The sequence below is a fragment of the Bos grunniens genome, chromosome 4 (genome assembly GCF_055505025.1).
Source record: "Bos grunniens cultivar Pamir isolate PY7600 chromosome 4, Bosgru_T2T1.0, whole genome shotgun sequence".
NCBI classification, from domain to species: domain Eukaryota; kingdom Metazoa; phylum Chordata; class Mammalia; order Artiodactyla; family Bovidae; genus Bos; species Bos grunniens.
Window position 1 is genome coordinate 79,696,398 of NC_141168.1, and position 16,999 is coordinate 79,713,396.

General features: G+C 36.8%; 2 protein-coding genes across 3 annotated transcripts in view; one reads left to right on the forward strand and one right to left on the reverse strand.

Moving 5' to 3' along the window:
- LOC147374431 (platelet glycoprotein 4) overlaps positions 1–16,999 on the forward strand; it is a 381,790-nt gene that overhangs the window by 139,155 nt on the left and 225,636 nt on the right. The gene's annotated exons all lie outside the window — the stretch shown is intronic.
- GNAT3 (G protein subunit alpha transducin 3) overlaps positions 1–16,999 on the reverse strand; it is a 57,312-nt gene that overhangs the window by 6,257 nt on the left and 34,056 nt on the right. For both annotated transcript variants that reach the window (XM_086398558.1, XM_086398559.1), the window contains one exon: positions 12,512–12,640. In XM_086398558.1, coding sequence (XP_086254684.1) covers positions 12,512–12,640 — 129 coding nt within the window. The remainder of the gene's footprint in view (positions 1–12,511; positions 12,641–16,999) is intronic.

Below are 16,999 nucleotides of genomic sequence, written 5' to 3' on the forward strand. Positions count from 1 at the left end.
GAAGGTAAAATATGAGCCCAGAGGAAGATTTAAGTCACCCTGAGTGATCATGAAACTTAAAAGAGATGTTTGAAAATTTGGCCCTCCCTCTGGTTTTGTATTTTGGTAAAAAGCACCAATGTGGACAGAGAAACTCAATAAAGAAGCTAGGAATCCTTTGTAATCCCCCTCTTTCCCTTATCTTACATATAGTGCACATGTGAAATGCAGTTTCTAATTCATCCACTCCTTTGAAACTCCTCTCTTGTACAAGCCACTACAGTTTCTCACCAGGGACACTATAGAAATGTTCTAATTGGTCTCCCTGTTTCTAAAAGCTCTAAAAACAAATTCTCACAGCACTCAGAATTTTATCCTAAAGTAAATCTTATTATACCACTTTCCTGCTTACAATTTTTCAAAGGCTTCTTTTCCCGTTAATGTATGCTCAGTCACTTCAGTCATGTCTGACTCTTTGTGACCCTATGGATTGTAACTCACCAGACTCTTCTGTCCATAGGACTTTCTTGACAAGAATACTAAAGTGGGTTGCCATGCCCTCTACCAGAGAATCTTCTGACCCAGGGATTGAATCCAAGTCTCCTGGATTTCCTGCATTACAGGCAAATTCTTTACTACTGAGCCACCAGGGAAGCCCTTAGAATCAAACACAAATTTTTTTTTTTTTTGATGACCTCTAAGGTTCTAGTTGTTTTTGTTCATTCCTACCTTTGCAAGCTTCAGTTCAGTTCAGTTCAGTTCACTCAGTCATGTCCGACTCTTTGCGACCCCATGAGTTGCAGCACGCCAGGCCTCGGTGTCCATCACCAACTCCCGCAGTTCACCCAAACTCACGTCCATCGAGTCAGTGATGCCATCCAGCCATCTCATCCTCTGTCGTCCCCTTCTCCTCCTGCCCCCAATCCCTCCCAGCATCAGAGTCTTTTCCAATGAGTCAACTCTTCGCATGAGGTGGCCAAAGTACTGGAGTTTCAGCTTTAGCATCAGTCCTTCCAAAGAAATCCCAGGGCTGATCTCCTTCAGAATGGATTGGTTGGATTTCCTTGCAGTCCAAGGGACTCTCAAGAGTTTTCTCCAACACCACAGTTCAAAAGCATCAATTCTTTGGCACTCAGCCTTCTTCACAGTCCAACTCCCACATCCATTCATGACCACTGGAAAAACCATAGCCTTGACTAGACGGACCTTTGTTGGCAAAGTAATGTCTCTGCTCTTGAATATGCTTGAATAGGTGGTCATAACTTTCCTTCCAAGGAATAAGTGTCTTTTAATTTCATGGCTGCAGTCACCATCTGCAGTGATTTTGGAGCCCCAAAAAATAAAGTCTGACACTGTTTCCACTGTTTCCCCATCTATTTCCCATGAAATGATGGGACCAGATGCTATTTTCCTACCATTCTTCTTTTCAATGCAATCCAATCACAATGCTATTCATTCAGTTCCTTTAATATAAATCTAACTTTTTGCTATTTTAGGACTTTTGCACAGTGCATCTCCCTTCCAGGCAACATGGTTCAGTTCTTCCTTCCATAAGACTGTTTTTTCCCTCAATGTTCAGGTTTTAATATCAATATCGAGACTTTGCAGATAGCCACCTAGAGCATCCTTTGTAAATTGTTAACTCTTTCTGCTGCCCATTTATTTTCTGTTGTATCACTCCATTTCTTTTATAGTAATTGTCACAATCAATAACTGTGTTTTTTTCATATGTTTAGTAGTTATCATCTCCCTAATAGAATAGTGGTCTCATGAGGGCAGGGACCTTATCTACACTGGAGATGGTTATATTCCCCGTGCCAGGCACTGTGCCTATAACATAATAAACACGCAGTAAATACTTGCAAATAAATGAATAGTTTCCATGTTAAATGAAATGGAAGGAGGATTTTTACCCAAAGTCATCAAGGAATGAGAGAACACGGCATGCTTGGGACAAATAGTTATATTTTGGAGGATGTAAAGATTACGGTAAAATATTGAAATTTATGGCCTGAGTCAGCAAATATTTATTGAGCATTTATTACATTCTAAGTGTCAGAGTTTCAGTCTTAAGAATCTTCTGATCTGGTTGTAGTGGTGGTAGTTGTGTGTGTGGTCTGTGTGTGTATCAGAAACTGCAGAGAAGACAGTGTGTAAAAAGAATGTTCCAGATAGAGGCAATAAGAGCAAAAGCAAGAGCAAAGGATTTGAGCACCCAAGAGTAAGCCTGAGGTGTTAGACCAGAAATAGATTTTCTGTCTTTTCTATTACATGAGAAGACCAGTTTTTATATCGTGGTCAATGGCAATCCATAGGTGATTTTGAACTGGGGTATTAACATTTGCTTGTGTGCTTATTGTTAGGTCACTTTGATCTGAGTTCAAATCTGAAGACAGATTTGATGAGGAAGAGATTAGAGGCAAAGGAAAAATTACAGGGCTTTTATAATATCTTGATCCCAAAATATTAAATATTCAATACCAAGGAACACCCAACCTGTACAGATATTTCAAAGGTAATAACAATATTGGAGTATTAAATATCAGTCAGCAGACTTATTGAAGATAATCAGAAGTACCACACATTGTACTTCTCTAGTGCTTAATATTTCACATATTAATCCAGTAAAGAACAGACATATAGAACTAAAATTCCTCAAATATGTGTACCAATGCAAAATCACTCCATTTAGTAGTATATTGAAAGAGAAGTTGCTCATATTATTGAAGATGATGTTTAGGAGTTCGATAGTTGTGTGGTTTAGAAATTCAAATTTGGTGTCAATAAAGACTATTATGGGGTTCCCTGGTAGCTCAGTTGGTAAAGAATCCTATTATTCTTTAGGATTATTAAAGAATCCTATCCTCCTGCAATGCAGGAGACCCTGATTCAATTCCTGGGTTGGGAAGATCCCCTGGAGAAGGGGACGGCTACCCACTAGTATTCTGGCCTGGAGAATTCCATGGACTATACAGTCCATGGGGTCGCAAAGAGTTGGACACGACTGAGGGACTTTCAGTTTCACTTTCAAAGACTATTCTAAGTGCTGCTAATTACCAAACCCTCTACAGTTTCAGACTTGCAATATAAATGGAGGAAGAGGACAGTTTTGACTTAAAGGTTATAATATGTAAAAATTAGCCAACAAATTTAATTTTTAAAATTTAGTAAACATCCTTATGGAAGCAAGGATGATAAATATGCATTCAGACTTTAAAACTTTTAGTCAACAGTTATTTAAACTCCACCATAAAGTTATCAGATAGATACAATTATCTCTCTAAACAAGGCTCATTAATCCAGTTGATACTTGAGGCTGCTGTGTAGCAGGTGCCATGTTAGGTTCTTTATGTATGACAGCTGTGTTGTGAATGTTAAGCTTTGTTGCAAAGTTCATTAGGTTTGCTTCCTTAGACTACAGGTCCTAACAAGTACATCTATCTACTGTTAGTTGTCAAATCCTCACCAAGTAGAGTAGAAGCATATTTGTTGTGGAGCCTTCTTTCCCCAGGTCAGAAAATAGCTTTTTGTGTTGTCAAACCAATAACTGTGTAAAACTTTAAAACTTTCCCCTTCCCAAGGGTTGTATTGCATTCTTTTAATGGGCCATGTGGTTATGTCCTGACTTTGATCACTTATCTTCTCTGAACTCTGCTATTGATATTAACACATATGTGTGAAAAGTAACTATTCTCCTTTTTAGTCAAATATTTAATTGATAAAACGTTCAGTTCAGTTCAGTTCAGTCGCTCAGTCATGTCCGACTCTTTGTGACCCCATGAATCGCAGCACGCCAGGCCTCCCTGTCCATCACCAACTCCCGGAGTTCACTCAGATGTCCATCGAGTCAGTGATGTCATCCAGCCATCTCGTCCTCTGTTGTCTCCTTCTCCTCCTGCCCCCAATCCCTCCCAGCATCAGTCTTTTCCATGAGTCAACTCTTTGCATGAGGTGGCCAAAGTACTGGAGTTTCAGCTTTAGCATCAGTCCTTCCAAAGAACACCCAGGACTGATCTCCTTCAGAATGGACTAGTTGGATCTCCTTGCAGTCCAAGGGACTCTCAAGAGTCTTCTCCAACACCACAGTTCAAAAGAATCAATTCTTCAGTGCTCAGCTTTCTTCACAGTCCAACTTTCACATCCATACATGACCACTGAAAAAACCACAGCCTTGACTAGATGAACCTTTGTTGGCAAAGTAAAGTCTCTGCTCTTGAATACACTATCTAGGTTGGTCATAACTTTCCTTCCAAGGAGTAAGCGTCTTTTAATTTCATGGCTGCATTCACCATCTGCAGTGATTTTGGAGGCCAAAAAGATAAAGTCTGACACTGTTTCCCCATCTATTTCCCATGAAGTGATGGGGTCAGATGCCATGATATTTGTTTTCTGAATGCTGAGCTTTAAGCCAACTTTTTCACTCTCCTCGTTTACTCTCATCAGTCAAGAGGCTTTTTAGTTCCTCTTCACTTTCTGCCATAAGGGTGGTGTCATTTGCATATCTGAGGTTATTGATATTTCTCCCGACAATCTTGATTCCAGCTTGTGCTTCTTCCAGCCCAGTGTTTTTTATGATGTATACTCTGCCTATAAGTTAAATAAGCAGGGTGACAATATACAGCCTTGACGTACTCCTTTTCCTATTTGGAACCAGTCTGTTGTTCCATGTCCAGTTCTAACTGTTGCTTCCTGACTTGCATACAGATTTCTCAAGAGACAGGTCAGGTGATCTAGTATTCCCCTCTCTTGAAGAATTTTCCACAGTTTATTGTGATCCACACAGTCAAAGGCTTTGGCATAGTCAATAAAGCGGAAAAAGATGTTTTTCTGGAACTCTCTTGCTTTTTCCATGATCCAGCGGATGTTGGCAATTTGATCTCTGGTTCCTCTGCCTTTTCTAAAACCAGCTGGAACATCCGGAAGTACATGATTCATGTATTGCTGAAAGCCTGGCTTGGAGACTTTTGAACATTACTTTACTAGCATGTGAGATGAGTGCAATTGTGTGGTAGTTTGAGCATTCTTTGGCATTGCCTTTCTTTGGGACTGGAATGAAAACTGACCTTTTCCAGTCCTGTGGCCACTGCTGAGTTTTCCAAATTTGCTGGCATACTGAGTGCAGCACTTTCACAGCATCATCTTTCAGGATTTGAAATAGCTCAACTGGAATTCCATCACCTCCACTAGCTTTGTTCGTAGTGATGCTTTCTAAGGCCCACTTAACTTCACATTCCAGTATGTCTGGCTCTAGGTGAATGATCACACCATCGTGATTATCTTAGTCATGAAGATCTTTTTTGTACAGGTGTTTTGTGTATTCCTGCCACCTCTTCTTAATATCTACTGCTTCTATTAGGTCCATACCATTTCTGTCCTTTATCGAGCCCATCTTTGCATGAAATGTTACCTTGGTATCTCTAATTTTCTTGAAGAGATCTCTAGTCTTTCCCATTCTGTTGTTTTCCTCTATTTCTTTGCACTGATCATTGAGGAAGGCCTTCTTATCTCTTCTTGCTATTCTTTGGAACTTTGCATTCAGATGCTTATATCTTTCCTTTTCTGATACGAGGTATAAGTTATGTAAGTGATCCTTAGCCCACTGTTCTCTCTCTCAGCATATCTTACAGCCTCCCAGGGAAGGGAGGACAAAGATTACTTAGTCTTAAGGTTTTATTCATATTGATAAAATGGCTTCTGAAAAATCTTAGATTGCATGCTAATAATCCTCTCATTTTATGACTCACTTGATAAACAGTTTTTTTTTTTTTTTTCTCCCTATGCAGAGTGATGTTAGAGACACAGGTCCAGGGAGCATTGACCTTTTTTCTAATGCCATCTGCTATTACTGAACTGAAATGCTCATTGGCAAAGCAGATCAGTGGCTGCAGTTTTGCTTTTATGTTGATTCTCTTGGATATTACATTTTATTTTGCTGCTGTTGTAGTAATTTATTTTTTACATGTCTTTTCATGTTTATCTCCTCTAAATTTTAATTGGGGCTTACTTTAGAGAAGGGAATGGCTACCCATTCCAGTGTTCTTGGCCTGGAGAATTTCATGGACAGAGGAGCCTGGTGGGCTATACTACATGGGGCTGCAAAGAGTCAAACATGACTGAGCAGATAACACTAAAGCATTATAATCATTGAAAAAAATGTGGAGATTCCCAAAGTGGAACATGTAAGAAATATAAATACACACTTCATCATCACTTTTCTGAGAAAAACAATAATAGAAATCAGAGCACAACCTGTTTTTTGCTGACTGAATATCTGGATTGGTTAAATATACTGGGACAATTAATGAGGTGAATGGATATGCGATGTGGCTCGAATATCCTTAATTGCCTGAATAGTTAAGATAATTAGAGCTTTAATGACATTAGATGGAACTTTCAGTTCTCATTTTGAAAAGTGTTTTTTTCTTTTTTTTGATTGCTTGATTGACTTAATGCATGTTTCCTTAACTGTGATATTTAAGAAAGGATTCTTAAATATTAAAATGTGTTTAAATGCCTGACAGGTATGATGTAACTAAAAATTCACAGGTCAGGCTTTTAAGCAACAATTGAACATCAATTATTTGTTAAACTGCCCATGGTATTAATATAGGGCAAGCCATCAAAGTTTTATGGCTTTATGTTAAACAGTTGACTAAGCAGTTGAGTTTTATAGTCCATTTTAAACAGTTGGAAAAGGTATTAAATTTTACTAATTTATGTTAAACAATTGGCTAAATATGGAGGAGGGCATGGCAACCCACTCCAGTGTTTTTGCGTGGAGAATCCCATGGATAGAGGTGGGCTACAGTCCATAGAATTGCAAAGAGTTGGACATGACTGAAGGGACTTAAACACACAAATATTTAACCACATAAGATTATTCATACTTCATATTAGAATAGGTTATTATGAAATAATAGGCCCTTTATATACTTTCAAAGTCGTTGCATAGTCTAGGATAGCTAAAAATAGTGCTATTGCAGCTAATTTTTTGTAAGATGTCTTTGCTCATCCTATAAGCATGTGACTGTCTTGGAAAAATAACAATTTCTGACATCCTTTATGTATTTGACCACAGAAAAATAAGATCTAATCTGAGTAGAAATTTATTTTAAGCTCTTGTGTTGAATGGGATGTATTCAACATATTTGACTATATCAGAATTGGTATAACTTTTTAGAATTTTATCTTTTTATTGACATATAGTTGATATACAAAATTATATTATTGCAATTTACAACCTAGTGATTTGACATTTATATATGTTGTAAATTGATCCCCACAAAAAAGCTAGGTATAAGGTCCTAAGGTGGCTGCCTGTGTCAGGGCCAACGTGTGTATCTGTGTTACCACTGCACAGTCTTAGCAAAGTAGCTTCACTAAGTCTTTCCCTGTGCCCAGTTCTGAAAATAAATTAGGGCAGATGCTGCAGATAGAAAGAATATGCACCGAGGTCATTCTAAATCCCTTGACTGTTATTAAAAAACAGAATCAAAAGGATTAACCATCATAAGGTAGCCTGGGGTTGCTAAACTCCTGTAATTGTTAATATCATTATATATTTTCTACTAAATTTGTGTGTAACTTAAAATGCCTACGGAAGAGTTATTTGATTATTGAATAATATAATGCTTAAAGTCATTAAAGTAAATTCTATCATGAGAATAAATTAGATATCATGTTCTGCTGCTGCTGCTAAGTTGCTTCAGTCGTGTCCAACACTGTGCGACCCCATAGGTGGCAGTCCTCCAGGCTCCCCTGTCCCTGGGATTCTCAAGGCAAGAACACTGGAGTAGGTTGCCAATTCCTTCTCCAATGCATAAGAGTGAAAAGTGAAAGGGAAGTCACTCAGTCATATCCAACTCTCAGCGACCCCATGGACTGTAGCCCAAATATCATGTTATATAACTTATAATTTTGAAAACATTAACCATGAACATACCTGTAACAAAAGTATAGTTATACATGATTTATTGCTCTGTGAGATCTAATAGAGAATAAGAACCAGACACTCCTAAGCTGTCTCATGTTCCAACAGAAATGAACATAGTAGGCATGATTTAACTTCAAATTCAAAACAATTATAATTTATTTTGTATCATAGATTGGGTAAATCTATGATACTGTTGAAAATAGTTACATTACAATTACAAAATCTAAAGCTCTACATTGTAATAGTTGCTGACCTCTTTTCCCTAGCTTCCATATAGTTTTATCTCCTTTCAATTATTTTAATCATAGAGCTCTAGGAAGAAAGGACTTCTCTATAACTGATAACTCTTATGATCTGTAAGTTGTTTGCCCTGAGGAATTATTTTATAATAATAAAAGGGTTAACATTTGCATTGCATTTTCTATTTACATAGTAACTTCTGTAAAGAGAAATAATTTTACCAGTTTGACAGTTGAAGGTTCTGGTATGATAAAAGAAACTCCAAGGTAATTTGCATTAAAGTCGGACACGACTGAAGGGACTTAGCAGCAGCAGCAGCAGGTGATACATGAAGATGATACAGTGCATCGACAGAATTTTTTCATTTTGATGTTCCTGTTTAAAATTCTACAGTCTTGAATTTAATATGTAAATTGACTTTATCTTTAAAAGTTTTAGGATGATTTATGCTATGTGAATACAAATCAGTACTAATGTAAGTACCTCGGCACTTACTGAAATGAAGTTGGAAGGTACCTTATTTTTATACTTCCTATTTTAAATACTATGAAATTTTACATTGTGAATGCCAGTGTACTTTTGGATAATCCTATTTAGTACTTCAAAAAAAAAGTGATTTAGCTGTGAGAATTTATTAAGGGATTAATTATCTCAATTGCTGTGACTATTTAAAAGATTTGAAATTTTTTTTTAATGATTTGAAATAGTTCCTTACAAGCATGTATAACTGTGTTTTTTACACTTTATAGTAAAAATTGAGTATTTTCAAAATTTCATTGCTTAAATATTGTTTCTAGAGGAATTTCCTACATGCTCTTCCTCATAAATGATGTTCTTAATCACACACCCTCTTGAGCCAGAGAGAAAGCAAAAGCTAGTTTTTTAAAGTTAAGAAAACAAAAGAGCTCGAAACCTAGTTTTAGTGGGTGGGAAAGAGGTAGTGGTTACATACTATAGAAAATGTTATGTCAAAATGAGTCTTAACTGAGCTTCAGTCCAATTCACAATTATCTTACATTTTAGCATTGCTACTGTATAAAGAATTAGCAAGACCTTTCTCGTTCCTTCATATGAGCCAACAATATAAGAAAGTATATTTTCATATATGTACATATGTATATATACACGAAAGATTACTTATACAACTTAAAATGCTTTACAGAACTAACCACAGAATTAGAAAAGGAAAGGAAAATGACGATGCACCAATGAGTCTAGTGTCCTAGTGCAAATGCTGTATTCTACTTGGTTTTTTAAAATGTATGGATAATGATATTACAAAATTATGGATAATGATATGAAGTTCACTACTGAGTGAACTTGATGTTTCAGGAAATGATGATGATTTCCTGAGCTTTTGTGTGTTTGTTGGCAGTTTTACACATACCCTCCTTTTAGGAGCACAGACTTGTGAGGTGCCAAAGAGCCCTAACAACAGGACTTTCTCTCCCCAGTAGGCTGTCTTTTTATCCCTCTTCCCTCTTCTCTCTGAAGGGAATTATGGATGACCAACAACATTGGAAGAAGCACTTACTCTACAGGACAAGAGTGGTTTCCAGCCCAGTTTACCTTATGGCCCATCAGGGTTGAGCAGTGTAAGAAGTGTGGTTTTCGAAGTTAGAAAGATAGCCATTTTAATCACATTTCTAGCATTTCTGTGTGTGATCTTGCAGAAAGCTTCTACCTGTTTTCAGCCTTCACTTTTGACTCTTTGTCTTACGTAAGGACAGCAACACCCAATCATCATATCACAGTAGGGGTGTAAAGACCGTGTTCCTAGCTGCTTGGCACAGTACATTCACTCCTCCAGGCAGGATTAAGGCTGACTGAGTGCCTGCTCGGAGTTAGTCACTGTGGTGATCACAGGAGATAGAGCTGTAAGCAAACGTGGCCCCTGGCCTTCTGGACCTCAGATCACATGAAACAAAAGGAGCAAACTGATAAAGAAACAAGGCAGTTTCATGTAGTGGTAATTTCAAAAAGAGAAAAATGCTGTAACATCAATTGTGTAATGATACTGGCTCACGTTGGTGTGGCTGGAAAGAACTGTTTGTATATCTTCCCAGTTCTACATTTAGTGTCATCATGTTTGTAAGTTGAAAATGGCTATTGTTAGGGTATTGACACTCAAGAAATCCTCAAGGGCCAAAAATCAGTCTGACCCCCCTCCATCCCTGGGGGCTTGTTGTTACATATTTACCCACACTCTGCAGGATATAGTTTTAACAGGGACATTTAGGGATGGTTAATAGGTAAGGTGGTCAAGACTCTATGAGGGGACAGTGTTTGATTGGGAAACTTAATAAGAAGGGGCCAGTTCTTGCAGAGATCTAGTGTCAGAGCATTTTAGTTAAGAAGAACAGTAAGTGCAAAGACTCAGACTTAGACGTTCAAGGAACAGAGATATAAAAAAGATAATTTATGCTAGTGAGCGTTTCTGACAAGATACTTGATTGTTTGATGGGGTAAAGAAAGACCAGGCTTGGAAGTTTCTAGATGTTCAAGATGTGACATTAATTTTTAAAACTGGCTTATCAGCCAGTTTTAATAATAAGACAGTCTAGGATCCAGAAAATTCCATTAGCTTTATGTAAGATAAGCTAACACCAAGTTATAATTCTCTGCTGGGACTTCAACTAATTTTTTACAACAGCCACATTAGACAAGCAAAGAAGAGATAATTTTATTTCTCAACAGTTACTGCTAATTAATGGAGACTCTGATTGGAACCTTGGTAGGATTAGCCCCAAGGCCTGTAGTCAGCTTCTAGCCTGTTTCAGGGAAAAATTTGGAGAGGAGAAAGAGTCAAAGAAATGTGAGTGTGCCAAAATTGCTTTGAGAGGCTTAGGAGGGGTAGAACAGAGGAGCAATTGGATTTGGGCTCTCAAAGTACAACCCTGAAAACTGGATCAATGATCAGGAGTCTGGAGAAAGTAGTTGCCAAAGAGGAACTGTACCACAGTGATGACAGGCCTGAAGACGAGCTGCTTATGTTTGCCAAGAGATGTTGATCCCAACCTTTGCAGTTCCTTATCCTGTTTGGGCTTTCATTCATCTTTCAGAAAATTAATTATTTGTGTGCTTGACATTAATGGGCAGTTTTCAGGGCTTTCTTCCATATTAATTGAAAGTATCTTGGCCATCTGTGTAATAATATTCTAATTAAATACTATATGTCAGTAATTACAATAGTTTTAAAGCAATTAAACTTTGATCCCACTGAAACAATCTTTCCTCAATGGATACAAACAATTCATGTCACCTTTTCCCATTTTTTTCTACTTTTAAAAGATTCCCATTATTGAATGCATGAATGATTTAATTATGTTTTTATTAATTAAATAATTATGTTTATGTTATATACCCTTAATTATGCTTTAAGGGTACATCTAGAACATGGTTTTAATATCTAATATTCTATCTCAGGGAGAAGGCAATGGCGGCCCACTCCAGTACTCTTGCCTGGAAAATCCCAAGGGTGGAGGAGCCTGGTAGGCTGCAGTTCACGAGGTCACAAAGAGTCGTACATGACTGAGCGACTTCACTTTCACTTTTCAGTTTCATGCATTGGAGAAGGAAATGGCAACCCACTCCAGTATTGTTGCCTGGAGAATCCCAGGGACGGGGGAGTCTGGTGTGCTGCCGTCTATGGGGTTGCACAGAGTTGGACACGACTGACATGACTTAGCAGCAGCAGCAGCAGCAGCATTCTATCTCATCCACAATCGTAGGGAGAGGTACTTAAGTGTCAAGGGACATTTTCTAACACTATAGTATGGATTTCTATTTCTTGGTATAGTAAATGGGTAATTTTACAACAGAATTGCTAGGAGGGTCTTGATAATGCAACAGCAATGAAAATAATCGACTCATACCCAAATTATGCTTATGAAATAGGTCTTGTTATTCCAGTAGATAGCATCACATTCAAATAATTCTCTTCTAAATTATTTGCATTTTTAAATTAAGGAAACAAAATAACATTTCAAGCAAATGGGAGAGTAGGAAGGTACAGAAATAAGATCCTTGGCACCTGTTGCTTCAGTGTTATTTAAATGTATTTCTTTTTGTTTTTTTCAAAGTAGGATATCAGTTTCAAGTATGAGGAAACTAAAATCTAGCTCCCACCTGCTCAAGAAGAGGTATTTTTTTCTTGAAGAGGAGGATGAGGCTCAGGATCAGGATTGGCATTGAGAGCTACAGGAGGGCAGTGAAAGATCATGGAACTGAAGTAAACAAGGCCTCATGAACATGCCCAAGGACTCATTGTACTTGATCATGGGTTAGAGCTCTTCTCCATAAAGAATATGTGCTTGATGCATATTTCTGTTGAGAGTTTAAAAAGACATTTGCTCATACCTGAAATGCAAGTCTTTAAAGGAGAATTGAGTTTCAATGATTCCAGTTGTTTTCACTCGAGAATGTAGAACATCTTGTTCATTCGGGACATAGTCAGGCGCTGCTATTCTGTCCAAATCATTAAGGTAGCTAATAATAATAATAAAAAAAAGAATATATAGTTTTAATTTTGTGTTAGAAGATACCAGGATTCAGTACAAATGAATTTTTCGTTTAGAGTCCATTAAACTGATTAACCTCCAGACTGATGCTTTTCAAACTCTGCTTCTCAAAATTATAAGAGCTCAGTGGCTAGGATGTGGCAGAGTGCTGGGTGTGATGCACAACTGACCTGCGGGTCCTTTTGTAAAGGCAGCTGGGTGAATGCTGCCTTAGCTTTATCTTACAAGGCTGATATGATGGATTCACTGGTGTCTGAATAGGCATTTGAGAGGAAAGCTCTCCTTACAGGACTTAGATCATCCCTCCGCCAAAAATGCTTTCTTGTAATGATGGTCACTAGACTAGTCTCAAAATGCTGTAGTTTGTATTTAGGCAGTTGGAATTTTAAGAGAGTGACTTGTTTTAGTATTGTGGTCTGTCGGTTTTGTGTTGTTTCTCCTGGATCATCTAGTTTAGGAATTGGAACTGTCTTTATTAAGTGCCATGATTTTATCCAGTTAGGTCAGTAATAGAAGAAGCTTTTCACTTTCTTTCTGGTTCATGCTGGAACTACTTAGTTACGTTGCTGACCCACTCCTGAGTCAGTGCTCCTGAGGACAGAAAGCTGAATTTATACACTGTATACTTTCCTGCCTCCTCTTCTCTTCCAAGAGTGCCTCAGCATGTCCTCTGCTCTTCTCCAGAGGCCACATTTAAAAAGCCTACTATCATCAGCCAAAGTACTGTCCTCTTTCTGCCCACAGGATCTAGGGGTGGTGGGAGGCTGGAATGAGCATGATTAAGCTGTGTGCTCTGGAAGAGTCTATTAGATTAGAGGAAATAAACCGCTTTTAGCTTCATCCTTCAAGCCAGATCATGTCGCTGGAGTAAAACAAAGTGCTTTATTGCTTTAAAAACAGTTGAAAATCACCTGTTCTATACTTTTGATACTAAGGTTTTAGGAGCTTAGCAATATGGCTATTTCTATAAAAATATTAAATAGAGATACCAATAGCCTAGTAAAGTTTTTATGCTCAAATTGGCCTTTATATTGAACCAAGTTTATACTTACAACCTAAATAAAAAGATTATAATGGACATGCATTCATCTAGACAGAATTTGAGAGGTAGAATATAACTGAGTATTAGTTATTGTTCAACAGTTCAATTTTTCAGAGACTAAGTTGAAGAGCTGTTATACCTCAAAGTCTAGCACAATGCTTTAAAAGTTAATGCTGTTTGTTTTTGAAAATAAATTCAGTAGCAATGTAGATAATTATTCTTGAAGGGTATTTCTGATTTTAAGCTGAAATAAACTAAGAATGGTCAAGTGTCCCAAAGGGATTTTGGTCAAGGACAAATAGATAGTCAGTCTTCAGAAAAACATATGTGTATAATGTGAAAATTGATCATCATGTTTTTTATAATAGTTTAATTTTATGATAAAAAGACAAATCAGGGTATAAATACATCAGAAAAAAATGTTAGAAGATATTTTGTTTTATCTATTTTCTATTTCTGAAGCAAGGTCTTTGGTGAATTTCTTAACTCAGGCTGCATATGTGGTAGTATACTGTTGGTCAGTTGGTTCATGCAGGAGCAAAACTAAAAGCAATCCAAACAGAAACATACCTGCTGTGACAGAGATTAAATCCATTTTCGTTATGGGTAAATGAATGCTTTGGTAAAGACACGCTTTAATGTACTTTTTATTTGCATAAATAAATGATGTCAAACAAAGCAGAAGCATTGGCAGAGTGACAAATTTGCATCTAAAATACTCATTTTAATAAACAAATATAGAATTTTGGTGCTCAAGCCTGTGGTCTAAAACTTAAAACAAGCCAGAGGCCTAAAATACCTATAGTTCAAATCACTTAAAAAATATTATTCTTTTTCTAATTATGTAAAAATAGTATCTTTTTCAGTGAAGTCCATGTTGAATCTTAAAGTATGTGGAGTTTGTTGCAAACTAGACAGCCCCAATCAGCAAACTGCAAAATATTGATAAAAATCTTGCCTGCTCTCGTGATGCTTTTCTGTAAGTTTGCTAGTACTGATTGTGGAGGGTGAGGTCCCAACATTCCCTGATTAGGACTCATCTCTTTATTGACCTCAAATTAAAGAGTCTTTAGGTTTGAGAGAAAATCAAATATCTCATTTCCAGAAAAATTGGATGAATAGATTAATAGACAGGTACATGAATGGATAGATGGAATGAAGGAAGGAAAGGAAGAGAGGGGGAAGAAAGAGAAAGAGAGAAGAATGAAAAGAAATACCATTGCACTGCTGCTGCTGCTGCTGCTGCTAAGTCGCTTCAGTCGTGTCCGAATCTGTGCGACCCCATAGACGGCAGCCCACCAGGCTCTGCCGTCCCTGGGATTCTCCAGGCAAGAACACTGGAGTGGGTTGCCATTTCCTTCTCCAATGCATGAAAGTGAAAAGTGAAAATGAAGTCGCTCAGTTGTGCCTGACTCTTAGCGGCCCCATGGACTGCAGCCTACCAGGCTCCTCTGTCCATGGGATTTTCCAGGCAAGAGTACTGGAGTGGGGTGCCATTGCCTTCTCCACCATTGCATTACAGAATGTATATGAAGTAAACTGGATGTGGTATCAATCTGACATTAATTTTAGTTTAAAATGTTAATGTAATTAAGTTTTTTTTTTTTAAAAAAACCTGTTAAATTTTGGAAGAAAGCAATGGAGGTTCAGCTAATTTAGTAAGGTGTCACTTAATTTTCACTTTAAGAATCCATAATGGCAAAAAAGTTAACATTTACATTGTTTTTAAAAAATGTTGTAAGAAAACTTTCTTAGACACAAAGGGAGGAAGTCAACTTTCTTCTTATTTTCTACTGCTCTTTGCAAATTGATTTGTTTTTAAAAAATGTTGTAAGAAAACTTTCTTAGACACAAAGGGAGGAAGTCAACTTTCTTCTTATTTTCTACTGCTCTTTGCAAATTGATCTGGGTAGTTAAAAATCACTGCATTACTGGCAACATTCACAAAATTGGTGCAGAGATTTATAGATTTGTTTAACTTGAAGAACGGACAAATATTTTTAATATGAATCTGAAATGTGATAGTCTCACTATAAAATATATTTTGTCAAAACAAAGAAAAAAAACTAGAAGGGAAGTCTAAGAAAAACAGTAAAATGTCATTTTTTTGCCCATTTGTGGTATGCAGTACATAATTATTTTTGATATCAAAGAGCAAAGAATTTGGTAAACATAATATAATATAATTGCAAACATATTTCTTACGTTATTTTAAGGGAAATGTCTAACCAATAATGTGTATCTAAAATGAAATATATTGAAATTACAAGTATCGACATATCTTTCTCTTCCTCCTTCTCCACAACTTTGCTAAGCAACATTTTATAGGAATATCCCACAATTCAGTTTCTGATTAATTGTGACTGCCTTTTTCAATGATTCATATCAAAAGCAATGTTTTCTATACCATAAAGTAATATTAAACCATTGTTTATGTAATCAAAGGGTGATACCCATTCTCTACATCATCAGAGAGATAAGAACAGGACTTTCCTCCAAGGGCAATATGTCCATTGGATTTTGGAATTTTAAATTGACATGAATGAGCAATCACAGAGGACTTTTGTTTCTGTTATGTTTTCCTAGAATTTATATGGTTTGTTTTCTCTCCATAATCCTTCTTCTTATTATGCTTAAAATCTGAAGTATCATGCAAGTTTTTTTTTAATTCTGTCCTGAAATAATTTTTCATTTGTTTAATCTTTACTGTTTTATTTTTTAAGTACATCTAGTATGTTCTGTTGGGAGTCCATCAGAAGAACTGCATATATACCCATTCACACAGTCATTTGCAGGGACAGAAATATAGAATAAGTACTTACATTATATTTGTATGCATGTGCACACATGCTTACGGACATGTGACTGTGGGACAGGTCAGGAACCATTTACTAAAATGGATATTTCAAATCATTTTAATAATGAAGTTATAAATACTGTTACAACCTCCTATTGCTTATGGCTAAAAATTTCTAACTGGTTGATATTATTGTGAAAATTAGATAATCTTGCTTGAGATTCCAAAAGAATCCCACTATATATAAACATTCCTCAAATCAATACATTACTTTCTTCTGAAATTCTATATCATGCCTATCAAACCAGGGGAGCCAAAGCACATGTCATTAATAAGATTATTTTAGAAGAAGATTTTGGTAACTTGATTAGAAATGAATAGTCCACACTTCAACATGCATGTCACCAGTTTGTGTTCATCTAGAGCCTGGTGGCAAGAATACTCAAAAGAACTATACAAAAAAGATCTTCATGACCCAGATAATCACA